The 26,799-nt window shown below is 41.4% G+C and overlaps 1 protein-coding gene across 7 annotated transcripts in view; it reads right to left on the bottom strand.

The window, feature by feature from the left end:
• PLEKHH1 (pleckstrin homology, MyTH4 and FERM domain containing H1) overlaps nt 1–26,567 on the bottom strand; it is a 54,053-nt gene extending 27,486 nt beyond the window's left edge. The window contains exons 1-7 of one of the 7 annotated variants that reach the window (XM_072930107.1): nt 26,342–26,567; nt 17,210–17,385; nt 11,511–11,573; nt 8,211–8,360; nt 5,636–5,719; nt 4,019–4,100; nt 296–1,302 (exon numbers count right to left, since the gene is read on the bottom strand). In XM_072930107.1, coding sequence (XP_072786208.1) covers nt 296–1,302; nt 4,019–4,100; nt 5,636–5,719; nt 8,211–8,360; nt 11,511–11,573; nt 17,210–17,385; nt 26,342–26,396 — 1,617 coding nt within the window. In that variant the 5' untranslated portion in view covers nt 26,397–26,567. Of the gene's footprint in view, nt 1–295; nt 1,303–4,018; nt 4,101–5,635; nt 5,720–8,210; nt 8,361–11,510; nt 11,574–16,893; nt 17,182–17,209; nt 17,386–22,659; nt 22,777–22,847; nt 23,148–26,341 lie in introns of those variants that run through there. The other 6 variants (XM_072930105.1, XM_072930106.1, XM_012573895.5 and 3 more) reach the window with 6 other exon arrangements.
• Nucleotides 26,568–26,799: the final 232 nt, after the last annotated feature.

The raw sequence follows: 26,799 nt of genomic DNA, 5'->3' as shown, positions 1-26,799 counted from the left end.
CCCATATAATTATAAACCACAATGCAGTACATTTTGACTTTATTTTTATTCCTATGATTCTTATGTACCGTTTTTTTCAATGACTCTTTTTCCCCTTATAAAAATAAATAAAAGAAAACAAATTGTAAATGGAACCAGCATGCCCCATGATGTGGAACTGTCTGACTTGGTGGCTCAGGAATGTAACCTGTGATACCCACAGGTAACAATTCCTTGAGACCAAGAAGTGTTGTAGCCTAACTACTGGGCACAAAGATAAAAGATAAGCAGCACTTCTCATATGTTCATTTCTTACCCATGATGGGAATCGGTGCAGTGGTGGTGTGGGAGGTTTACATCCTGGGTCAAGTGTGCCAGACTCAGAACTCACAGCTTCTCTTTGCTCTGCAGGTAAGTGGTACATTCCCTCACACGTTCCAGTTTCTCCCCTCAGCAGGCCACATTCTGTCTCCATCTTCTCCATTACTCCATCATCATCAATGTCTGTCTCTTCCACATGCCCACAGCCAACTGGAGGGTCTGTTATGGGCTGGAAAGTGCTAGTCTCTAAGTGCATTACACGATGGAAAGAATTAGCCCCTGACTGTGGTTGGCTGTGATGTCTCTTGGCTAGCTGGATACTGTCTCTTGGTGTATTGGGTGCTCGTATTTTTGGAAACGTCATACTACTCCCAAGGCTGCACTCCCTCCCTGGAAAGAAGGAATGTGCTGTAACAGCTGATGTTGACACAACCAAAGGTGGCTCAGCAGTTTGGAGATGGCCCTCAAGCATGCTCATTATTTCTGCTGAGGAAGAGGAGTCCAGCTGGTGGGAATGGAATCTAGCACTCAGATCATCAGAGAAGCGGGTGCTATCCAAACCCACTTGTTGCAATGTGCTCACAGTGCTACAGTTTCCTTCCAAAGATGATTGGAAGGTCAAAGCCTCAAGAATTCTTGTGGTCTCAGCTGGAGTGTCCAGTGATATGGGACCAGAGCACCCTAAACCGTGTTCAGAATTTACAGTTGGAAATACATTTTTCTCTGTGGAGAGATTCCAGCTCGATTGGTCAGATATGAACTTCAGCATGCTCTGGGAAAGCAGAGATTTATCCTCTCCATTCTCAGGAAAGGTGTCATTGGCAAAGACTATGTTTGATGAAGAGAGGACATGTTTGGAAGGTCCTGTCTGACACACCTCTCTTAAACCAGGTGTAAGGAGCACAGATTTCTTCTCTATCTTCTCAGCAAAAGAGGCCTGTGATGCTTGGGGCTTCAGGGAATCACAGCAAAGGGATTCAAAGGGAGGAATGCTGGTCATATCTACAAGGAAGGAGAACATATGGTTAAGGCACTCAAACACTTCAATGTCTTCAGTGTTGCTTCCTAGTTTACATTCAGTTGTATTTCAATAGCATCCTGGCCTGTTTAGGACTATACAGAACAGAAGTTTATAGTTTAGGACTATACAGAATAGATGGCTGGGCACAATTATACATGTATAATTTGGAATAGCACAGAATATATGAATAGGAAATTATTAATCACTGTTTCTGACAAAAGTGAAATTAAGGGGCTCCCAATGAAATTAGGCAGCACATTTGAAATTTACAGAAGGAAGGTTTTTTCCCCAGACAAAAAAGCAAACACAATGCTGCAGACAGGCCAGAAAAAGTAATGTATCAATAGTACAGAAATTCTGGCCAAGGAACTTCCTAAGCTACTGAGCGCAGAAGCTGGAAGTGTATATGGAAAGAAGGACAGCTTTACTTGCATTATTTTGTATGGTCCTTCCTGGAATGTGAACAGCCAACCAGGAGATGGGATACTGGCCTAGGCAAGCTTTCAGTCTAATGCAATATAGGAGTTTTTATTCTTATCTATATAACTATGCCTCCTCTCTTAAAACATGAGAAAGAAGTGCACCTATCCACACAACACTTTGTCAAATACAACAAAGTGGCCAGAACACTGCTTAGCATAGGTTTTGCCTTTAGTAGACCTACGATGATTTAACTCATCAAATAATCTGGCATGATTCTAGGCATTCCCGGGGGCTAGATGGGGCTTCCAGCAAAGATATGGAGACCTTCTTAAACATCACAGCAACTGGGGAATTTACTCACTTTTCAAGAATTTCCCTAGAGCTTTTTGTTTTCCTTTTGTGATATATAACCCACACAGTGCTTTATGTCATTATGTAATGAAGTTTTATAATAGTTATATAGTTTTGTTGTAAAATCTTCCTTTTTTTTAGTTCTTTCCCTGCCCTTTCAGTTGCTATGTTAGAGGATGACATAAAAGATAGATACTAGATTACCCCACTGTCCTTTCTATTTAGTACTTACACTTTACACTTATTATACTTTCTTCCTTTCCATGATTATTAAAGATTATCTCAATTCTACAATTTCCACCAAATAGCAGCTTTAGAATATAAAAAAGTGGGGGTAAAACTTGGAATGGCAGAGGATGTTTGATTGACCTTGGCATTTATATTTATTTCAGCCTGACTGAAAAAGAACCAAATCATTACATGCTTTGGAAATTGCAAAATATGGGTGAGTGTGACTCTGCACAACTATTGCTGAAAATGCTGCCTGAATATCAAATTCTATGGGTATTGCTTAACCATCCGTGGGATTTACAAGGAAATAGAAACAAAATGAAGACAAAGTTACAGAGGGAAGAGCAAACAGCAGAATAAATTACTGTTGACAGCTGAGAGGATGAAACTGGCTCTTGGAAACAGCTGAGAAAAAGACAATCATGAGAGCATGACCTTGGCACTTAATTCACAAGGAACTGAATGTTAGCAAAGAGAGCACGTAACAATAGCACACACAAATCCTGGTACATATTTTCCCCTGGCCCTAAGGTAAATCATTAGTGTAGACTGAAAAGACACCATTTATTTTAAATATTACTGGTATTTCTACATCTTCCTAGATGTGACAGGAGATTAGGAAGAAGCTGTTACTATTAGCACAGCAAGAAAGAAGAGATTTGTCTCTCTGCAGAGGCCTCTGATTTCAGCCTGGCAAACTGAGACTAGTGAGGGATAAGAGGAAAGGGCAGTGCTGTTTACTGCCCAGAGAGCTGGGATCCAGGGCACACTTAATACCAGATTATTAACGCAGCTTACCAGGCATTTGCTTTTTGTGAACAGTCAGAGCCAGAGGGGATGAGAAAAACCCAGTCATAAAGCACTTCACTAGAAATGTGGTGGGATTTAGAAGGAATTTTGCCCTGTTCCCTTGCTGTGGAATAATATGAATGCCAGAAAGACTTCTGCAGGAAAGAAATGTCCCCTACCCACATGCCCAGTGAAGTTCTGGAAACTAGCTCATCTTACTGTGACCAAACCAAATTTTTTTTTAAATTTTATTTAAAAATAAAAATTTTAAAAAAAGTAAGAGAGTTTCTTTTTCAAAGTACGTTACAACAAAAGGTGCTGAATCCAAGTTTGGAGACCAAAGTTTTCCATCCAGTCACCAAAGAACTGCAAAAACCCAAAACACCATAAGGAGCTTTCCCCAACCCAACCTGATGGCACAGAGGAGCCCAGCTCCTCAAGGCAGACCAAAGAGCTGCTGTCTTGGCTTATTCTGTTGCTCAGCTCACATGCCAGCAGAGGTTCTGTGGGGATGAGAATTCACACGTGGATATACACTGAAACACATCAGTGAATGGAGAGTTCTACTAGTATTTCAGTGAATGCTTCCAACTCAGGAGCGCAGTGGCTTATTTTAATGGCAAATGTAGATTCTAACAAAAAAAAAAAAAAAAAAAAAAAAAAAAAAAAAAGGAAAGGAGTCTACACTGAATTGTTGATTGTTGGTGGGAAAAAAAATCAAGAGTTAAGGCAGGTAAACATGTTATTCCCATCTTAAAAATAGACCCGACTACAGAACAGAGCAATTCTACTGCCTGCTGTTACAAGTTTTAATTTCTGACAAACTTAAGAATACAACCCAGGAATGCCAACTTCCACTCTTGTGGTGGTTACTAGGCTGCAGTGCCAGCTGAATGCATTTACCTTGCAATGTATCCTGAAGAGCTTCAATTTGCTCCATCAGTCTCTGATTACAGTTTTTCAGGTGGTAATTTTCTAGCTCAAGCTATGAAAGAAGAATAAAAAAATAAACATAATGCAAAATTGTGAGCACATGTGATCCACTACACAGAACATGCCTTCATCTTTATTACTTTTAAGTTTCTTAACAGGGGGAAAAAGAGGTTACCTTGAATCCTTTTAATAAGCAACAACACTTGACAACCCACTTAAAATACTTCGCTGTGCTTTCTCAAACAGCAAAATATTCTCTATATGAACTATTGGCACTTCTCAAATACATCTTTAGATTTACTTCCCTGCTATGGCTTATCATTTACTCCTGTTGCGGAAATAACGCTCATGAAAGAGAGAATCAAAATAACATTACCCAGAAGGAGCATTTGTTCTATCTCACCCTGAATGTAGTAAAAGAGGATCCCATGGATCCAGAGGACCAAAGATAAAAAGCAAAAAACAAATCAACATTAAGGGTGCATTTACATTTCCAATTAGGGCGTGAGAGACTCTTTGCAAGTTTGCCTTATGCCTTTACTTGAAGAGTCTCACCATCCATTTTTAAAAACAGCAGTGGTACACCCAGACAGATTTTCCTCTTGAAGGAACCACTTGTGGTACTGTCTCAAGTAACCCACTGGCAACACAGATGCCAAGCTCTCCAGCCGACAGGGACCCACTTGTGCATGCTATGCACCTGGAATCAGCATCTGGCACAAACCTCATCACCAGTAAAGACACAGTGTGAGTGTATGGTCCTGGGTGCACAGCAGGCCACACCAAATCAAACCCTCTGCTTCCTCCTTTGTGCTGCACTAGTAAGTAACCTAAATGCACCTTAAGTTATCTCACACAGGGAAGAGAAGCAGCAGAGCAGTTCAGTGGATAATCTAGGCAATCTAATGACATTACAAAGTCACATCATAACATAATCAGTGCCCACAAAGACTGCTTCTCCCAACTCCAATAAATTCCCTTTCTGTCATAAACTCGGAAATACATGTTTTTAACTTGGAATAAAAGACCAGGCTGCCCACCCCCAGCTGAAAACTACTACTCCATCATTAAAACTGCATGCTGACCCACTGCTGTTTTTGTTTTTTCTAGAGGATAGGACCAGATAGAGGCATAAATCCACAGGATGGATAGAACAGAGAGGTTAGAGACGAAAAATACTGGACAATAGGAAAACAGCATTAGTCAGAGATGGTAAATTATAGAAGAGCAAAGGACATGTTTGTGTAACAGGTATTCTGTCACACAGGAACAAAAACTGCATCCAGATGAAAGAAGCAGAGGTAAAAGAAAGCTAGATAAAAGCCACTTGTGACTAGTCAATCTTCAGAAACTGCTTTTGGGCACTGGTGACTTTACAGTCATTTATAGTTTGCCCAATAAAGTGAATAGCCCTTGCTAAGAGTGATGACCCCAGCCCTACAACTGAGTATGTGCAGGGCCAAACAAGCAGAGTGCCCTTGTGGCAGACTGACTGTCCCCAAACTGTTGTCCTACATAGAAACCCTCTGGCAGTGCAGCCACTGTACTTATATGCCTTGAAAACCTGTCAGAAAGCCAGAAACTTACCTCCCTGAGCTTAAATGTTACCCACTCTTTGATCTTGGCAGCTTTCTCTTGAACAATTTTGGCTTCCTCAGTCCTCAGCTGCTTCTGTGCCAAAAAACCAAACCCAACATTTGATGCATTAGTAGAGTACAACTAACTATTCTCAGTGAGTTACTGCATCAGGAGTGACTGAAACAAAAAAGCTCCCATTCCAAATGTAAGATTTAAGACTGCTACTTGGATAAAATTTTTCAGCTGGCCTCTGAAAAAAACTCAAGCTCTAATTTGTCTTACATGGTCCCTAGAGTTAAATTCAGAGGCTTGTTTCAAAAGTTTTCTGTGGAATAGCAAAATCGAGGTCAGGTAACAGCCCTACCACAGTTTGAGTAGAGTCTGCAACTTTTTCTGTTTCAGATGGTTTTGAATGTTGCTGTTTGCTGTTGAGCATCTATAGTGTTCCCCCAGCCTACACACACATTTTTCGCAAAGCTAATAAGAATTAAGTAGTGCCTATAACTGATTAATAAAATATCAACCATTCCAAGCAAAAGAGATTCAGTTGCTGTAAGCACGAGTGTAGAGCGGAATTTTTCAAGGTGCACAAGATGCAAATACCAACAACATATTTAATACACACACACACAATATTCTCATCGAGAAAGCAAATTAAAAAAAAAAAAGCTCCACAACCTGACCTTGAAAAACATCAAGATCATGCCTAAGATCTGCTAGGAGGATTTCAGATGCTATAAGTAGTTGTATGTTTACATTAGAACAGGTTCTAGTCCACACAAAGGTGTTATGGCAATACTGTCAATTTGCACAACGACCATTGTTCCCCCAAGTATCTGCTTGGGTAATATTACTACATCATTTTTTGCAGCTGTGTTTTCTCAGCTGTGTTTTTAACTTTTCTGGAAATTTCCTTTGAAAGATGCTGAATTAACACTATGATTACCTGAAGCTTTCTGTTTTATCTTCTGTGTGGCTTCATCAGAAGCAACATCAGTGAAATCTCTCCTATTTACATAATGATTTAAACAATTGAAAGAAGGAATCAGTTCCAGGAGCAACAGAGGGAGGAAAAGAGGAGGACAATATGGTACATCAGCCCTGGCTTCTACAGTTAGGGGGCAAAGATAATGCCTTCTGGTAGCAGTTGGTGGTTTATGTGTTCTATTGTTTTTTCTGAAGTAAAAAAAAATACCAGTAATTATAATTATAAAAAACATCAGTCCTTCCCCCCACTTTACATTTTTCACACTGATGAATAGACTCCACAAAATTCCCCACATTTTCACATCACTTTTAATCACCATATGCTATTTATCACTACAACTGCACATCTAAGGGCTCTTATTCAAGTATGTTTGCTGACTTTAAAATAGGCCCTAGCAATATTATAGGCAGCTGTAACATTTGTAGTTGAGCATAATGAAATAAAAGCAATCAACTCAGATGCTTCAAGAAGAAGATTTATTTATTTTATATGACTGTGCGTGGTCCTAATCATCAAGTCTCAACCTCTGCAGGAGTTAGAATACTAGATGTGCCTACAGGTCTGAAATGATCTGGCACATACAGTAGGTCTGCCATCTCTGAATGTCCATCAATGGGAGCTGGCTTTGAATCCCTAATGATCTGGACTTGTCCTAGAACATGGTCCAAGAGGTGAAAGATTCAGATTAGTACATTTTATGGTGAAGTGCAATGTCAAGACTTTATTTAGGGTTCTAAAGCAGAACAGTGACACAATGACAGCATTGTCACCACGCGCAGTAAGCCCTGGCTCTAAGCAGAACCAATTCACTCAGGCACAGCAGCTATAGATACAGTTATTGTGCTTTAAGTTCCAAAAGCAATTAGAGATTCTTTGTGTCCCACACTACTGTGTGGCCCAAACATGACCTCAGTATTCTCTTAATGATGCTCTCAACTCCATGGCTCTTCCCATCCCAGTGAAAACAAACAGGATGCCTTACAGGGACCCTTAGTAACCTTCTAGCCCTGCCACCATCTCATCCCATTCTGAAATTAAACCAGTGACTCTGATAACGAGTATTTCTTGTCTGGAATTGCCAAGCTTTGGCTTTCATTTCTAGAAGGTCATTTTATCTCTTGTTGCTGGAACAAGATTTCTACTAACAGCCCTTGAAATAGGGGGCAATTAGTTCAATGTAACTCAAATGGCCAAGTAATTTTTTTTTTGTAAAATTTTACTTCTATTTAAGTTATTTACTTAGCAACACATAAGAATATCTCATTTCTCATGTTATAAAAACCACAGGGCAAGGCCTTTACTAGGACTGAAATACAAGCCCTGCTGTAAATGCAGTACCTTCCTTTCAGCAACTGAAAAAGGAAGAGACTAAGAACTATCCATACTGAGAAACAGTTGCTCTTTTATAGTGACATCTGACAAGAGATGAACTATGCTAGAGGACTGCTGAAGATTGAGAAAAGACCCTTACAGCTGATCTGGAGGCAACTGAGAGACTAACTTGTAATGATACATAGTCCCTATCTTTGAAATATACATTACAAAACCCCTCTAACTAATGAAACCTACAGGCCTCCCTGTAGAAAAACTCCCTACCTGTTTTGCTAGCTGTGTCTCTAATTTATTGATCAGATCCTCCTTTCCTTGCATTGTACACATCAGCTCCTGGTATTTCTTTTGCAGGGTGCTGTCAAATTCACCAGTCTTCACATCGGCAAGTTTTATCTTCTCTTCCATAACTCTGACCTGTAATGGTAATCAGAAGGAAATTGAATAAACCCAAACACCACCAAAACAAACCAATGTAAATCAAGGAACTGCTTGTGTATTGGTAAGAGAATGAAAATAAATGAGAATATTTGTGGGTTTCTTATTTTTCAAGTCAGGAAAGGAAAAATAAAACATCAAAAACTACAACATCCTTCAGGTCACACTTAGTTCATATCCACATTTGTGGAAGGAACATTGTCCATTCATTTGTAATACTGAAGCAGTAACAGATGCAAACTGAACTATGAACAGATAAATGCATCATGGGTTGTAAGATATTAAAATCAAATTATTAATCAAAGACACCATACAGGCACCATAGTCTCCATACACATATGGACACGGTGCATCCCACCTTTCTCCTTTGTAATATCATGCCCGGTTTTTTACCTCATTCACTACCAAGGTATATACCACAAACCCCTAGCCATTTGTTTCAGATTAAAATTTCTACAGGAAAATGTACTATGGAGATCCTTCATCCTCCTATCCCCAGCTTAAGACATTGTTATGTCAACTCCTGTCTTTCTGCCAAGTCTTTTCTCCAGACTGCTAAGGAGTTACAATGTTTGATATTTCAAAAGATTTGCCTGTTTTTGAGCTCCTGCCAGTGCCAAGACTTCTTCATCTCAGCAAGAGAAAGATCACTGTAGTGCTCCTTCACTACAGACAAAGTTTCAATCCACTAAAATCCAGTGGCTACTGAAGCATTTCCGGTTTTTAGAAAAATTTTTAAATCTCTTTGCTTTCTTCAAAACCTTTGTCTCTCAATAATGCCACTCTGTAACACCCACTCCATTTTATAATTACCTCATTCTATTACAATGAATTATAAGACTTCATTTCTAAAGATGAATGGAATCCCTTCAATTTAACTCAAATGTACTAATTGCAGCATTTGATGATGGGAAAATGTCTGGTTCCAACACACCTCAAATAAGCTAAATCTGCAAAGAAACCAACTCCAAATACCATAAATTTAGGATGAACTTAGAACCGGAAAGACAGAACACAGGGAGCAATGTGAGCACTTCACAGAGTCTGTGCAAGAGGTTTTGTCACGCTCTGTTGAGCAGTCTGCACTCCATACTTGCAGAATCTGTGTTTTGTCTTCCTGTCTGCCTGTATTAGGCAGAGAAGCAAACTGCCTCTTCCTCCTACTGAATCAGAAAGGTAAGCGCCCAACATCCGAGCCAGAAAACTAAGCCTGCTGAGTCGGATGTGCTTTCATTAGAGTTTAGGGTGATTATAGTAAAAAGAAATGGCCCCTCCTTCCTGTCTGATGCCCAAATGCTGACTCCGTACTAGAGGGCTCAGCAAGGGGACTGCAAACATGTGATTTCCTTAATTGAGGTTGGCAGCTACAGGGAGTCCATTGAATTAACAAATCCAAACCCCCAGACTCCTGGAGAGAAAGATAACAAGGGATTTTGCACTTGATGTGGAGCCCTCTCATTTGTTGGCTGCCTCTCATTCATGGTGAATGTACTCATTAGTGGAAGGGAATGGTCCTACTCTTATACTGTCACTTCTTCAGGCTGTCAGGCAGCAATGTAACATTTCTCTAGGAACACTTATCCCTGGATGTGGATAAGGCTGCTGGAAAGGCAAACATTGAGGGTTGCTAGTCTTTAGGACCAGCTAACATATGGCTACAGAACTGCTGGTGGCAGGTGAGTGAAGGCAAGCCTCATTTCTGCTGGTGGCAGGTGAGTGAAGGCAATCCTCATTTCTGCTACACCTTCCCAGCCAAGTTCTCCCTTTCTTGACCATTCTTGGACCTGGATTTGACTTGTTCTCCATTCTGTCCCTTGCTATCATTGCATCGTATCATATCCTGGGCACTCTGCTCCTGTCATTGAGGTGTTGCTATAGTATGAAGCCTTCACTGGCCAGTGGCAATCACTGTATTTCCTGATGGTGCTGTCATAGCTGTCACTTTTGCCTGTATTGTGTTACCTTTGCCTGTCTTGGCTGGGTGTGAACTTACTGATACCACTCTTGAGAACAACTCTTGTTCTTCACTGGTAGTTGCTGGTCTAGCATAGAAGCCAACAGCACAGTGTCAAGTCATAGCATCTTTCCTAGAATTAAGCTGGCCAGTAAAAAAATCAATTTGATGTCAATATCAAACTGGTGGGGAAAATTATGTTCTGCAGACAGAATACCTTTCCAGGTACTCAGGTTCTTGATTCCCAGGTGATATGTCTCCCAGCACTTATAATACTGCCTAGTCAGTCCTTCACTTCTGAAATAATATTTAACAGTCATTCTTGGCTGTGCGGCTTTTATTTCTGCTCTTCAACCCATGACTCAGTGCTCAGTCCTGCAGCTCTTGTCCAGCTGGAGGGAGCTCATTCACTTCAAGCCTTCCCTTCAGCAGTGATCTGCAGTGATCCAAGAGCTCAAACCACCTGGCCCATTTTGGCCCTTTTGTTTCTATAATACTCCTTAGAGTGCAGAATGTCTGCTTCTCAAAGGTCTATTATTCTCTATAGCCTGTTCACAAGCTGAAGTAAGCCTCTCTCCCCTTCTCCATTATTCAATAACCATTGAAGAACTAGTTTAGACAATATGCCTAATTTTTAGATGATTACAGCAATAGACAATGAATACAGCTTTTACTGTTTTTCCCTATGGGCTCCTGAGCTAGAGCAGTAATTACTAAAAAGTCCAAAACAAGTGATAAGGGTGTGTCTGCAAAACCTACTTCTTTCACAGAACCTTCTCTACTTGTAGACAAGTCCTCACCAGTACTCTTAAGTATTTGTTTCCTGAGGACCTGCCAATCAGCCTTATCTTTGCAATCTAATCCTGAGGTACATCATCCCCTTCCTTTTCCACAAGCAAGCATGCCTATCATGGATGAGGGTATAAAAGCTGTGAAGCTGACAGGAAGGTGTAAGGTGCTTGTTTTCACTTAGGGTTCAACATATTCAGGCACCCACTCACAGCTAAGGCTCACAGACTGCGAAGTAGACCAGAAAATCCATCCACCACTGTAAATCAGTGTTTCCCTAGCAGGGCATAGCACTGCAGATTGCTGCCTGTATGCTAGACTGGAAGGAATTCAGAGTGAGTTAACTGATGGACTTGTACTAGAGCCACCATTAAAGAATCTCTTACCTGTTTCTCTGCATCCTCAGCTCTTTGCTCTGCTTCTATCACTCTCTGTTCCAATTCCTGCATCTTCAGAGACAGAAAAGAAAGAAGAGGGGGAAAGAAAGAAAATACATTAACAACACCTGGAAATTCATCTTTTACTCAGCACTTGTTTGAGCTTACAGATATTTGGCATATTTTGAGTTAACTGGACAGCTTTGACCAGGAAAAAAAAAGCCTTTGACCTTTTCCAGTCTTCTGCCCTACTTTGAATACACCGTAACCATTTTCTCATTAGTGAGCTTCATCATTCATTACATGGGTCAAAGGAACACTGCCAAAGTCTTGACCTCATCTCTACAATTCACACACTATGTGCTGTCCCTGCAAGGAGCCTGTCTACCATGCACCATTTTTCCCTGATCTCATTTCAGCTATGATTCACTCACAATGGTAAATAAAAATTAATATCTCTTGGAAAGCTCACAGCAGGTTCTATATGATGCTGCATGATAACCACTGAATACTTTGCTTTGGCTTCAAAAGTATCATAGACTCATAACTGACAAGATCTTAATTTTCCTGTGCTTCTTTTCTTTTTAAAGAGCTTTGCAAACTGACAATTATGTGATTCAACATCTGAACACTTCTGCTATCAAAGGACATTAAATTGAATTTTATCCTAAATGTTTATAAGTTACTTCATTCTCATAAAATTCAGATGTACCTGGGGTTCTTCTAATAATTTATCAGTACGGCCCTTTTTTTCGTGGGTGGTGGTTGGTTTGGGGGATTTTTTGGTGATGTGGGTTTTTTGGGTTTTTTTTTTTTTGGGTTGTTGGTTTTGTTTTAAAATTTTCTTTAAATAGAAACCTACTGCCTCATTTGATGTTTGCCAAGGTCATCTTCACCTGGTCTGCTTCGATGGGTCTCAGGTTTAAGCCCAGCAATATGAAGTCATTGACACTAAGTTTAGTCTACCAAGCTGCAAAATTTGAGGAACACTTCATGGAGTTTTGCAACACCTACTTATGTTTTACAATTGAAAGAATGACATAAAAGAATCTTCAGAAGATTAAAAGAATCATGCTTAAAGAAGAAAAACTATAAAGGGAACTAAGCTCCTTTTCTCTCCAATGCATTTTTGATAAAGCACTGGAGCCAAGTATTCAGGTTGGTTACTAACAGGACCAAACCAATATATCTGAAAACGGACTTATTCCTCTTGGGTTGATCACTTAGAATGGACATGGCAGCATTCCCCTGTTTCCAGTTGCCTTCCTTCATAGGGCAGCAAGCCAACTCTTCTTTCCATACATGCTCACTGATACAAGAGCAGACTGACCCCTACCAGCAAACGTATCAAAAGGCACATACATGTAGATACCTCAGTAGTCATGTAACTATAAAAGCAATGATATAAACTAAAACCATGAACATCAAAACCTTCTACATTTAGCATGATACCTCTCACATTTGCTTTTCAAGTGGAACAATCAAATACAACAGTCTCTGTAACTTAATATCCAAATCAAGGATGCTTCTTTGGCAGAGGAACAGAGAGATGCCACAGAGGACTGCAGCCATACAAAGCTGCTCTGACCAAAGAGCCTTCTTGAAACTGAGCTCAAAGCAATCTAACACGAATAGCAGGGGTTTGTGCTAAGCAAGTATGAGTCCCCTTCAGAATAGTGATGTACCCATGCATTTATCTATTGGTCTCTGGACAGTCATCACCACAGACAGGTAGCAGCAAAACATATTGGCAAAAGAAAGATGCTAAACATGACTACTGGGGAGACATAACATGCTTTGTGAAACAAAGAGTGTTTAAGACAGTAGTTTCAGAATCAATGGTCTCTCCTAGTTTTCTGATTAATTGACAGGGTCTACATTGACAGGACAGATGAAATTCTGGGCCTTTTTACCAAGCTATCCTCTTAAACTAATAATTCAGTCCTCCACAAGGTGAGCAATCTTCATGAAAGACTCAGGTTATTTTAAGAAGACGGCACTGTTCTTACAGAAGAACTCCCTGTCATTCCAAAGCAGTTGCTTTGCATTGCTAGCAGTTACAGATCTTGATCAGGACAGAGAATCTATGTTGGGACCATTCCTGATCACTAAAAAGTTATGAAACTTGTGCAAACAGGGTGACCTGGCTAAGCTCCAGCCAAATTAATTACTTTTGTCACCCTAATTCCCTCTGTAGCCTTAAATGAACTTGTATTTGTCTTAATTTGCTGTACTACATTGTTGAGTTGTCCTACTATGAACTGTTAAATAACTGCTGTGTTCCTCGTGTACATGAAGTCATTCTTTCACTCATCCCCAGTGTCAGCACTCTCACTGGAGCACATTCAGATTTAATACATACATGCTTGTAAGGCTCTTTCAAATCCCTCAATGAATTAATAATAATGCTTGGTATTTACATGGGTCCTTTCATTCAAAATGCTTTATAATTTGACAAATGCTACTAAGCAATATGACCCAAGTCACACAAAAAAAACTAATAACCAAGACAAATGCACGGAACTCTTCTTTCAAGCACTAGTCCAGACAGCTTGTATGGGAGAAACAGCATTAATTGAATAGCCATGCTTGCATGAGACAAAAGATCCTTTTTCCAAATGTTCATTGTTTATTGAAATAAGACAGAAGCAGGTTAAGTTACCCAGATGGCCCTTCTAAAAACTGCAAAAGATCTTCCCATCAACCATTCACACAAGCTTTCCCTCTCCTGATGGCCCAAAAGAGGCAAAATAAAATTGAGTGAAAAAAGTTCCTATACCTCTCAGCTTCATTTTTCTCCTGCTGTTCTGTTCCAGGGCTCACTCTTAACCAGGTCAACTTGCTGTCAAGGCAACGGCCTGCTATGCCACTCACCAAGAGGAGTATCCCTTTTCCTTGAGTGTGTACAAGAAAATCAGGGTGAAAACAACTGCCTGTTTCCAAAGCAATCTCTGCTTATGTCCACAAGGCAGGACTCGGGGGTCTCATGCCCTGTGGGGTCCAGCAGGATGGCAGAGCTTTATCTGGGATACCAGGGCCAAGGCTCTTCTGCCACACCAACCCCCAGCCAGGCTCTGTGCAGTTTGGGCGGCTTTGTTCAGCAGCTGAGACCAGGCTATCAATGTGGAAGTTCACACCATGTGAACTAGGGCACTGGCAGTGAAACCACTGGGTTTTAAATTCCCCATGTCCTGAACAGTGATCTAGATTATTCAATCTAAGCGGATTTTTAAAATCTCAAGTATTTAAACTGTTAGAGCACATTGTACTACCAGTGCCAGGCATGAGTGGTTGGATTTTTTGTGAGTTAAAATAGTAAAACCTGTCTTGAAATCATAAAATTAGTAATAAAGAATAATTTAAGATGTGGGAATCAGGTTTTCAAGCCCTTCAGTCACTTCCACATCCATAACCTAGCTGGTGAGCAACTATCACACCCCTGTTAACATTGCTCTTCACTCTCACCATCTAACAGCATAAAAAAAAATAATTTTCCTGTTACTGCAAACCATACTGGGAGGATCTCAAGACAATCTTTACCACAGGTTGGCACACAGCTTCAAACAATACAGACTTCATGTTTTTCCAAGATCATTCCCTCTCAATGCTCCAAAAAACCTTAATTGAAATGCAGGACTCTCCAGTAAATCTGCATCTCTTCATTCTCATAATGAGGAAAAAAAAGCCTTAAAAATCACAGTTGCTATAAAATCTATGACAAAATACCTGAAGCTGCCATCACTAGACATAAACCAAGGACCTCCTTCAGTTCTGCATGACAAGGAGGGTGAGAAGGATGCAGCTCAAACAGGAGCCCCTGTTGCTGTGACTGCTGGGGTGTCCTGTGGTGACTGAGGAGAAGGGAAGGAAGGTCCCTGAGCAAGTCATTACAGACCAGCTGGGAATCAGAGGCCCAGGACACTTCCCAGGAGGAGTGTTCAGCATAAGCACTGTGTGTCTGAGTCCACCTGTAGCAGGAGAGCCTGCTGGAGCTGCCCCAATGGTTCCTGCTGAGGCTCTCCCCTTCCCACACGACATTTGGAGTTAAGAATTGCAATCCTGGTAGCTCTTTGACCCTTCAAATGAAGCTACAACAACACTGTACAAGGAGTTACAGAATAACCTGATCACTGAACCAAGCTACTCCTTAATCTTAGCAAAGGGAACATCGCTTTGACTAAAAGGACGAATGATAGCCAGGCCCCTGAAGCAGATGAAAAATTAATTCTCTGAAATGACCCACAAACTCCCCTAAAGAGATAGTCAAAATATATCTGGCAAGTCTGTTCTCCAATGAGGAAGTCTGGTAGGTGGGCTTGTCTCACGTGTGGGTAGTCAGAAAGTTTCTCAAAGCAGAAATTAATAAAGCACATGGACACAGATCTCATAATGCAGCAAATTACAAATACTGCATATGAATACTGGTTGTCTTTACCAGACCTGTTCCACATCTATACATGATTTTTTTTTTTAATGTGCCTTTATCTAAATGGACTCTACAATGTTTTTCAGGGTAACTAATCACTAAGGTCCATCTCAGAAACTAATTTGAAGAGATGAAGAAGCTGCTTAGAATTGCATAATTCCTTAGACTATGAAGGGTGGAAAAAATGTCTCCTGCAGTATATGTCAATAGTGGAAATCACTTACAGTAATTTACAGTAAAAGCAGGGATGAAAACACTACTCTCAAGTAGCTGTCATCTGGATGTTTTTACATCCAAAACCAACAGACAAGAATATACACATAGAAGTAACATAATACAGAATGCAGCAAAAGTGAGTTTAGAACATATCTGTCATTTGGTATAGTGTATTGCAGTCAGCTGTACAGATTTTGACTTCATTAGCTAAACCGTTCTCACTTTCCCATAGTAATTGAATATCTGGGCAATCTTGGACTGAACTGCGATAACATAAGCCACATTTTGAAAAAAAAAAGGACCCCAATGCAAACTACAAATTTGGACTTAATACAAATTTAGTGAAAAAAAACTTTAATTGAAAAACAACACCATTTAAGGTTAACAAAAACCACAAAAAAATTACGCCACAACAAAACAAGCAAAAAAACCCCAAAACTCTAATAGAATCCTTAGATCTTTACCATTTTTCTCCTCTAGAATGTACACAAACTCACCCGAGGGCACTTGAAAGACATTAGTAGGAGATGTGTCTAAAACCACAGATGACATGTAAGTTTCTAACATCCATATCTCAAAATATCTGGCCTTGCTCTTCAGTATCCCCAGAATGTTTTGACTGGATATGAAGTGTTATTCTAACACTATGGCAATACACGTCCCCCTATCTGGGCTTTTAACATTACAGCATCATTTGTACTCCTTCAAGCTTTTCTGTTGCTAGCCAAGTCATGATTCTGCTGTTCTTACCCAAAATATCCATATTTGCTTTGGTGTTGTCTCAGTCACTTCAGATATCCAGAATCTTGCTGGTACAGTGTTTTCCACTGGAGTCCAAATACTTGGTGATTTTGCAGTAAACAAGGCTCATTCTTATTATGCCACTTTACAGCACTATGACAGGCATCTCTGCATCTCAACTGATAAAGCAGAGAGCAAACATGTACTGTAATCAAGGAAGAAATCCTCACTGCAAGTTAACAGATATATTGGATAGCTTGGCATTTGCAGATTTTTTGCTTTTGTGTCATAATTCATTGCAAAGTAGAAGTCACCTCTGCCTCACCTTCTCAGCTAACAGCTCTCGGATCTTGCTTGCCTGCAAGCGGAATTTGAAGAGCTGGGATTCCAACACAAGGCATCGCTTTTGCCAGTCCATTGAGCTGCCATTCTCCACTGTGAGTTCTGCCATTGTGATGTTAATCATCCATTTAGGATGTCGTCTGAGGTGCTCTAAAAATCCTACAGAATCGAAGGGGGAAAAAAAGTATGTATTTTAGAAGGACAAACTTATCACCTCTGTGCCTAGTTTTCCTTGGTGCCTCGTACAGAACTGGTAACAAAGACCATTTCTGCTCCAAGCAAAAGATGAAATAATGCTACCCTGAGTCACTGATATTGCCCTCTGCCAGAGGTCACTCTTAATGGATAAACGTTTACCTTTAGAATGAGTAAATAATTTACTAATGCATTATACTGTATATTCCAGAAACAACCTTACTGCCACCCATACAATCTTGCTCAGTCTTTACCCAGAGATTAGAAGTATTTTTTACTCCTGCCTCCTTTGTTCCAGTATGGCTGTAAACTCTCAAGTCACTAAAACCTCCTGCCTCAGGTATCACACACACATTTTCAGCTTGGGTCACCAGTGCCTTATCTCATACAGACTGTGTTAAGATGATGTGATGTATTAAGCAATGGTTCACAATCCCTAATTACTTGATACAGTCAGTTGACAGTAAGAGTGGAAGTGCCCCAGTCTCTAAACAATTGCTTTGTTAAAACAAAGAGAATCCATACAGAAATAAGTCTGAACTAAAGACAAAACATGCTGTTCTACCAAAGTCCTTGTAGACATCAAGAAATACATACAGCCCCAGAAAGTAGAGAAAGCTGTAGTTTTTGAAGATCTTTTATTTTTCTACTCAGTAACAGTTTAGACATTTCAGATACTTACAGTAAAAGACCCAAAAAAACCTAGGCAATAGATGTTCTTAACCAAATTCAGGTATTCATGAACAAAAAGGTCAACTCAGTGTGTTCAGTCCAGCAGCCAGCTGTATTATCAAAAAAAACCCAACATTTACAAAGCTAGAACAGCTTTTAGCTCAGCTTCATCAGAACAATTAAATCCTTACTTGTTAAAGGAACTTCTCACAAGCTCACAGACAAACTCACAAGTCCCAAACAGCGACAGATGAAGGAACAGTCCAGGATTTGCAAGAAAGCAACAGTCACTCAGCCTCACTGCCCTTACATCTGCCTTTTTCTGCAGAGAGGAATGTTTTAAGACGTCCCTCCAGTTGTATCTACTTGTTAGGATACCTGGTTCATGTTTTGCATGTAAGACTTGAGATTCAAATTACTGTGAGTATACATAATAGTGTGAGTATACCTAACACAACAAGCCCCTCTATCCAGCTATATGTCTAATGTTTCGAGTTAAGGAAGAGACATTTTATACCCTTTGCCTATAAGCATTTCTTGTGAGTTATTGTATGTTCAGATTGCTTTGCTCAGTAATAGAAAGTTTCCCAGACAGCAGGTTGTCTACTTTACCAATGACTTGTGAAATACTATTCCAGAAGGTAGGTTTCAGGAATAAAAAAAGGCATATTCATGTGCAGTACTGCAGCATTGAAAACACTCCACAATAGGAAAGAAGGCCACTTTCCTACAAGCAGGGCACTTACTGCTTTACAGAAATAGAGGCCATCCTTTTGCACAGCCCATCCAGCACACTGCTCTGATCTCTAGCCTTAGCTCTTTCCCAGGCATTTAACCAGGTTACCTTTGGTACACTTTTCAACACTACAATGTTTCCCTGTAAGGTAGTGCTATCAGTCCTTCCCAAGCTAAAGGAGTGCGCTAAGTCATCGAAGGATCCTACAATACTATTAACTTTGTTTACAGCTAACACTGTTGTGGACACAAATAATAATTCAGGTCTCAAATGAAATTTTGTTTTCTTTCATACAAGTGTATTTTTTGTATTTTTATGTAGCTTTCATACAAGCTTTAGTTTTGATTCATAAAGTTTAAATCCGAAGAGGACATAAAAATGAATGGGATGGACTCTAATGGCACAAAGCAAAATGAAACTGACGTACCAAACAACTTATGCTAAAGCAAAAGAAATTTTCCACACAGACCATAACTTCTGGTTGAACTAAAATACCCTTGTTTTGAATAGGGGGTCTAGGATGGGATAGGTGTCCTGAATCATTACAGTTTATTCTTTATCACTACAGACAACTGGACTTTATAATCCCTTTCATACATAAACACTGCCCTTCCCCAGAACCATGCTGGCAGTTCTCCCACTATTCCTATTATTCTAGAACCTCACGTCTCTAATGAGCTGCCTTCCAATTACCAGCATAAACATAATCATAACCAGCTTGTGTCTGTTAATGTTTGTAGATTATTACCCTTCAGTTTAGCTAGAGATTTTTTCCTCCCTCATATTTACCCCTTGATACATTTATAGATATCAAAAGCTTTTCCTTAAGGACCTCAATTTGCAAGGCTAGAGACAAGGGGCTCCTTTAGTCTCATAAGAAAAGCTCCCTGCTCTCCCTCTGCACCTGTTCCAGCTTCAATGCACATCATATAAAAGAGCTGGTTTTTCTCACTCCCTTTCATAGCCATGGGTGACCAGAACTGCATCTGAAAGGCAGCATGCACCCACAACAAAGCCTAGTGTAAAGGCATTTAGCACTTCCCCTCTCATAGGGAATGCCTCATCTGATTGCATTTGCCTTTTTTTTACAACCATATTGCACTGGTGGTTGACATTCACAGACAAGCTGACACAACTGGAACAGAGGAATCTCAGCTGACTTTCCCTTTGTAAATGGCAGATGCGGGAGAGCAGGAGGGTAATTACAAATGGACTGGAACAGATTATTAAAGCTCAGGTCTGTGCCAGATCTCTGAAAGATGAAATTCTCTGTGCTACAGGCCAATGTGGTACCACACAATAAGACAAGAGGCAAAGGGCAGAAACTGATGCACAGGAACTTTCATTTGAACATAAGAAAGAAGTTTTCTATTGTGCAGGTGACTGAGCACTGGAACAAGTTGCCCAGAGAGGTTGTGGAGACTCCTCACTGGAGATATTCAAGAACTGTCTGGATGCAATCCTGTGCAATGTGCTCTTGGTTGGCCCTGTTTGAATATGGACATCGGACCATTCTGAACCATTCTGTGATTGCGAAATTCAACATGCCCATGGTAACCCTGTAATTGATTAGTATAACTATACATTATATTTTTAATTACAGGCAGTATTTTTATGGATCACTAATATTTAAAAGGCATGGTTTGTTTTGGGGTATCTGGAAGAAGTTTTACTGTTTATGCAACTGAATATTTTCCTCCTCTACTAATTTTAAAGAGTGCTCTTCCAGATTTGGTGCCCACTTTGTTACTACTTCTAATGTGCAATTTTGTGTCATTAGACTAATCCCCTGTGTCAGTAGTCAATTCTACCAGTAACATACCTACCATCTAACCACCCCCTCTACAGCAACGTGTTGTCACATTCTCTTTTGTCATTTGTCTATCTTACCATTCTTCTATTAATCCCCATCTCCTCCACTTAAGCTAATAACTTCCTCATATGTCATCATGCCAAATGAGTTCTGAAGACTAGAGATTAGAATTATAGCTTTTCCACCAAGCAAAAACCTTACCATTTTTCAGAGAAATATACTGTATCACAACGTCTAATATTTATCTCTAGAGTACAACTTTATTTACAAAACTTATTCTGCATTTTCATTTACCATTAAAATACATTGTTCCTTCTCTCCTGTTCTTCTGAACATAAGCAGTTAATCTGTACTCTGTGAATTACAATATTATCAATTTAATATTGACAGACTGACTTTAAATCACAGCCATAGGATCTGCCATTTCACATGTCCTTATTAGTAAGTCTTAACCATCTTTTTCTCAGAACATTATTTGACTCTCCTTCCTCTCCCAGATATTTGTCCTTTTCATATCAGATAAAGAATTTATAAGGACATATTTATATAAAACTGTCTCTTTTTTCCCTTATGCAAAAGAAGCAGGTGGGAACCAGATATTTGCAGAGGCAGTACTCTTATTTTAGGGATTTGGAACATAGAAGACAGCCACTCTATTCAAACAAGCTGAAATTTTCAAAACATCATTCTTAAATGCATACAGCCACTTCTTAAAGAGCAGCTTGATTTTCAGTGTTTAGTATCCAACAACTGTCAGTGACAATAATGGCAGATAAAAAGTCCTTAAAACTCAGTGGGGGAAAGAATGACTCAACCACCTGCTAAATGCAGTCAAAATTAGAAGTCTCATGCATATATCTGTAAGTTTTGACCAACATCAGAGACAGTTCTGACTCTAAATGCCATATCCAAAATAAATATGATCATATTTACTCGGAATGTCCATATCCAGTTGTAATTCTGATGAAGCTGAAATTTAAATCAGAATGTCACATGTTTGGTGGTTTTTCTTTGTGTTTTTAGACTACAATCAGCTGATTTTCCAGATGTAGGTGAATCCAGAACTAGAAATCAAAACATTTAAGAGACTTTGTACACTTCCACCCAAAAAGCCAAAACAATCAATCAGTGTGAAGTCTTTCAGGTGCAGATACAAATGCAAGTAAATGCAGCTTTGTTTATGCAATACAAACAATAAAGACAAGTGAGGCACTATTTCCATATTCCAGATATGTCTGCTCGGCTCAGCAACAGATTTACGCAGGCTGTCATAGGGGATTCACAGCACAGGGGGACTGCAGTTCTTAGCACACGCCCGTAAAAAGCACCGGTGTCTGAACACCAGAGCTGAATACAGCTCTAACTTTCAGCTACCATCTTACTACAAAAGGAACCAGTAGAAAAGTAATAAATGTAACATGAAAGGGAAGAGATGTCTTCCTATGTCACTCAATTGGCATCAAGGGGGTCAGCAGTACAGGCAATGGGCAAAACTCAGCAGGAAAATCCTGTACTATTGATTAATACCCTGTCCCCAGCCACCTCACTTTCTACCTCATACTCGCCTCAGCTTTTTAGCCGAGGCCATTGGAATTGCTCAGCCACGCAGTCATTTCTCACTCAGGAGTGCGGCCTGAGATGTGCAGGGCATGGGGTGGAGAGAGGCGTGGGGGGAGGGGGAGGCAGGGGAGAAAATTATACAAAAAGCTGCGGAAAGGGCAAGGAAAAGGTTTGTCGCGAGCCTGTGTTGGGAGGGAGCAGGGAAGAATTTCCCCTCTACATCCGCGCAGGTGGCTCGCTAGCAAAAGTGCCTGGAGGCAGGAAGAAGGGCTCCCAGTTGTGCCCTTCTACCTGCGGAGGTCTTGCCCCGCACACCGAGGCTGACCAGGAAGCCAGAAGAGACCGCTGAGCTTACAGACATTTACTTCTTGGGCTGCATCTCCCCCTTCGTGTGGCCATTCCTCCCCCCACTTCTTCCATGTCTCTTCAGGGCCAAAGTCCCAGAGAGAAAGCAAACCTCAGTTAACAGAGATGCCACAACATCAGCTCCGGAATGTTCCCGCCAGTCCCCTTACGGTCACCTTCGAAGAAAGCCGAGCCGGGGGCGAAAGGCTGTGCCAGCCAGCCCCGCGCAGACCGGCCCTCCAGACCCCCGGCAGCCCTCTCGCCCGCCGGGCCCCGGGGCGCGTCCCCGCCCGCGCTCACCTTGGCCGGCGCGGGGGTCTCTGCCCGGCGGGGCAGGGCGGGCGCGGCCGGCGGCGTCCCGGGGCTCCCGACCCGCGGCGCGGCGGGGCCGGCCCCGGCCGCGGGCGGCTGCGCGGTGCCGGGCGGCAGGCAGGTGCCCGGCACGGCTCCCGTCCCATTCAGCGCTTTACCATTCCCTCCCCGGTTTCCTTCGGGCGGGAGAGCACGGCTCAAATATCAGACACGGCCCTCCCGAGGAGCGCAGGAACTGACATCAGCCGCCCCGGGCTTTTAACCCCTTCCCGGGCTCAGCGGCGAGGCAGGTGGGGCGGGCAGCGCTGGGTGCCTGGGCGGCCCGGGACAAAAGAGTGGCAGCCGCGCTCTGCCCCGAGCGGTGACATCTCCCTCTCCGCCCACCTTGCACCTCAGGGACTGTCACCGAGTTTGCTAAGGTCTGGCTTGCAGTCATCTCCCAGATCTCGGAGCTGATGCTATCGAAACCCCCAGACCACCAAGGCAGCGGCATTTTCTGAGGAGCAGCCGGGCAAGGAGAAGATACCCACAGAAGCACCCTGCCCTTGCAGCCACTGCAGCCCTGTGAGGCTGGCGGTCCGTCCGAAGCTCTGGATTGAGCACCCTTCACTCGTTGTAGGCAGCCCCAGGACATGAGGTTGGTGCCACGACAGAGATGAGAACCAGACTAGTGTAATAAGCTCCTAACCAGAGAACACCAACCTGTACATGTACTGTGGCCATTTCTCACATAAAATGGTTTAAACAAACAGGTCCAGGGCCTCAAGCATTTCTAACGATAGCTGCCGGCACACAAAATATGTTATTCAGCCATCAGGCCATCACTTAGTGAGCTACTTCACATGCAGCAATGCCTTATAGGAATATATGGTGACATACAGGAGTATATTGCCTGTTTTATACCAAGAACTGGTGGTACCTTACTGCCTCAGGAGGCTGGGCACTGGCAGAGTGAGCGCACACACCATGTGCTAATGGCTGGTGCTCTCTGCCCTGGCCACACCCTGACACCCCAGGCTAGCCAAGCTCTCTCCCTTTGTGTTGAGCAGACCAGAGCATGCAAATGGCAGTAAAAGGGCACTGGAGACAGATGGGTGTGGCAGGACAAAATGTCCCCAGAGATATGGACCTCAGGCCAGCATGTATTAAAGCAAAATGTGTTTTAAAGCCAGTGTGTTTTAAACCTGTTCTGGTTCAGGTTTAGCAGCTACTTGTTACTTATTCCATTATCAGGCGCATTACTTCCATCAGAGACACTTTTAAAATGTCTATATAAAGCTCCCCTCAGTGGATAACAACAGTCATTCTGATGTGTATCTTTCTGGCCATTTTCCATGGAACTTAGACATGGGCTGCTTCACTGCCATGACAGTTGGCCTAATCCAGAGAAAATGAGTCTGGCTTGTTGGGGAAGGGCTGCACAAGACTGATGGTATCTTGAGTGGTTATGAGAGATCCATGAATGCTCTAAAACTGAACTTTGGCACCCTTTGAGACTACTCACACAAAATGGGGCAGTCTGAAACAGAGTTCAACAATCTACGAAGGAAGCACACAGAAGAACTGAACAAAATTATCTCCTAGGACAGTAAGCAACACTATTCACTAGACATAGTTAAACAAGATCTTAAGAGTTGTTATCTGGCTCACAGATACTGCCTGGTTCGAGATCTGCTGTTTATTAAACTTTCATTGTAAACTTTTTCCGCACATTGAGAGTGTGCTTTCGCTGATATCTCGGCAGAGAAACATTGGGTACCAAATCACTTACTATGCAAAAATGAAAAGACTGATGTGATTAAGTGGTTAAAATATAAAAATATAACTAAAAACATAAGTTCAAGATTTGGACACTGGAGTGAATAAAGGCAGACTCTGAAATCTACACCTCATTATCCAAATAAGTAGTCAGATTTCCAAAGACTCTGAGGACCCTGAAGTTCCCTAAAGATGGTTTTGCTTTTGATTTCTCATCTGTTTCCAGTTCCATGGGAATTTGGTTGAATGAAGGTGCCTGTTCCTAGCTAAGAGACAAAGCATGCATTACAGAGCTGGTTCAGGCGAAGAGCAGGAATGCACTACACAGGGATGGCTGGAGAGCCAAGTGGAGATAGGCGAAGAACTGAAAAGAAACAGGCATCTGGTGAGGAGCTCTCCCATTTGGACAGGCGACCAGGGACTGGCAGGAATACAGGCAGAGATCAAGCTGACTGTTGGGACAGTATCATCCAAAGAGATTTCTCCAGCAATTCCCAGTAGAAGGGGCTCCAGTTGCCTGCAGTCTGCATGTTGTGTGCGAGTCTGTATTAATCATTACACCCAGTGATCAAGTAATTGTAATAAATAACCAGAAATAGCATAATTTGTGCCTTTCTACAGGTATTTCAGAAGGCAAAATGTAGCTTCATGCTTTATAGAGTCCACTCCTGAACTGAGGCTGGCCAAGGTGAGAAACGGAGTTATTCCCTTCATGCTCCCATCCTATTCTTGCTCCTTTCAACTATAGCATGCAAGCAGAATATTTCTAATTCTGAATTTTATGAGCTATTTTTATTCTTCCTTTAAAGGCACTGGTCAAATTCTCTCATTTGCACCAGCAAAGCCAACCAGATCATATCACTCACTAAAATGTCAATACCTGGCCTTGTGTTTTTCCCAGGCAATGAAGCTTGACTGCCAGGACATTCCTCAGCCACTGAACTTTATACTAAGTACCTCCCTAAGAACTGCCTGTGCACACCTTGTTTTAACCCCTGGAGGCCCAGAACCACACCGGCACTCACATAACAATGTTTTGCCATGCATTTAATGCAATTATTCTTTAAAAATGTTCCTCCTTATATCTTCTGTCACTTCTGTTAAAGTATTTAAAAAAATTATTATTAAAAAAAATTTGTGTTTTCCATTAAATGACGCAAATAGAAAAATAGTTTGTCTTCAGAAGGAGAAGGTTGTAAGAACAACCAGTAATATCTCATTGTTCCCAAATTATTTCCCTTGGCAGTTGTCTTTAATATGGCTGCTCAAGCACAGTATGTCAGGTCTTTGCAATCTGCAGACAAATCATTCAGCAAAAAGTGAAATTTACTATAAACATCAAGTACCTTATTGACAAAACAAACTCTCTGGCTGATCCAAGAGAACTAGCTTGGCACTGTTAGACTATACTGTTCCACTACCCTTATCACAACACAAGCACAGACTGCTTTGGTCAGAGCACCACATCCAAGATACCTAAATAGAAGGACAAAGAGATAAATGAAAGCGAGAGGTCAGAAGATGAGAGCAGAATGAACTCTTTCTCTTAGTAAGCAAAGTTGTCATAGTTCTGCAGGTGGGAGAGAGCACTGTGTTCCAGACACAGTGCCGCTGAAAACTTACCAAATGGGCAAGGACACCAGCCAGACAAAAAGTTCATGTATCAGAGCCCCACTGAAGTCTCAATCCTGTGTGGAAAAAAATTGCACAAAAAAACCCAGTACCTTGAAACACCTGTGTGAGGTACTTGTCGCTCTCCACAAGCAGCTTAGGCTTCATATTGTAGTTCTCTAAATTCCACCTGTGTTAGAAGCTTAAAAATGTTGAAAATGGCCTTTGTGCCTAGTTCTCTTTTTCTCTTTCTCTTGGGTTTGCAGTGTGCTGACAGGCACAACACAGAGTTGCAACCCCCTGCCTTTCTTCTCTTCTAATCAGCAATGACAAGTTCACGTAGCATTAAAATAAGAGACTGGCAGCTGTGGATCACCTTGCTGCATAAACCAGTTGCTTGAGGGAGGACCCAGTGGGAGGGCCAGGAAACCATTGCCCTCCAGTACTCTGTCAGCTGTTTTTGACACACTTCACACACAGACACTCATGTGTACTGTTCAAGCCAGAAATTGAGCAAGAACATATGTTTTATATATACTGTCTTGACTGACACAGAGAAAAATAATGGAGA

This window comes from Taeniopygia guttata, chromosome 5 (genome assembly GCF_048771995.1).
Source record: "Taeniopygia guttata chromosome 5, bTaeGut7.mat, whole genome shotgun sequence".
NCBI lineage: Eukaryota > Metazoa > Chordata > Aves > Passeriformes > Estrildidae > Taeniopygia > Taeniopygia guttata.
Note: the sequence above shows the minus strand (reverse complement) of the source record. Positions and strands in the feature narration are given on the sequence as shown.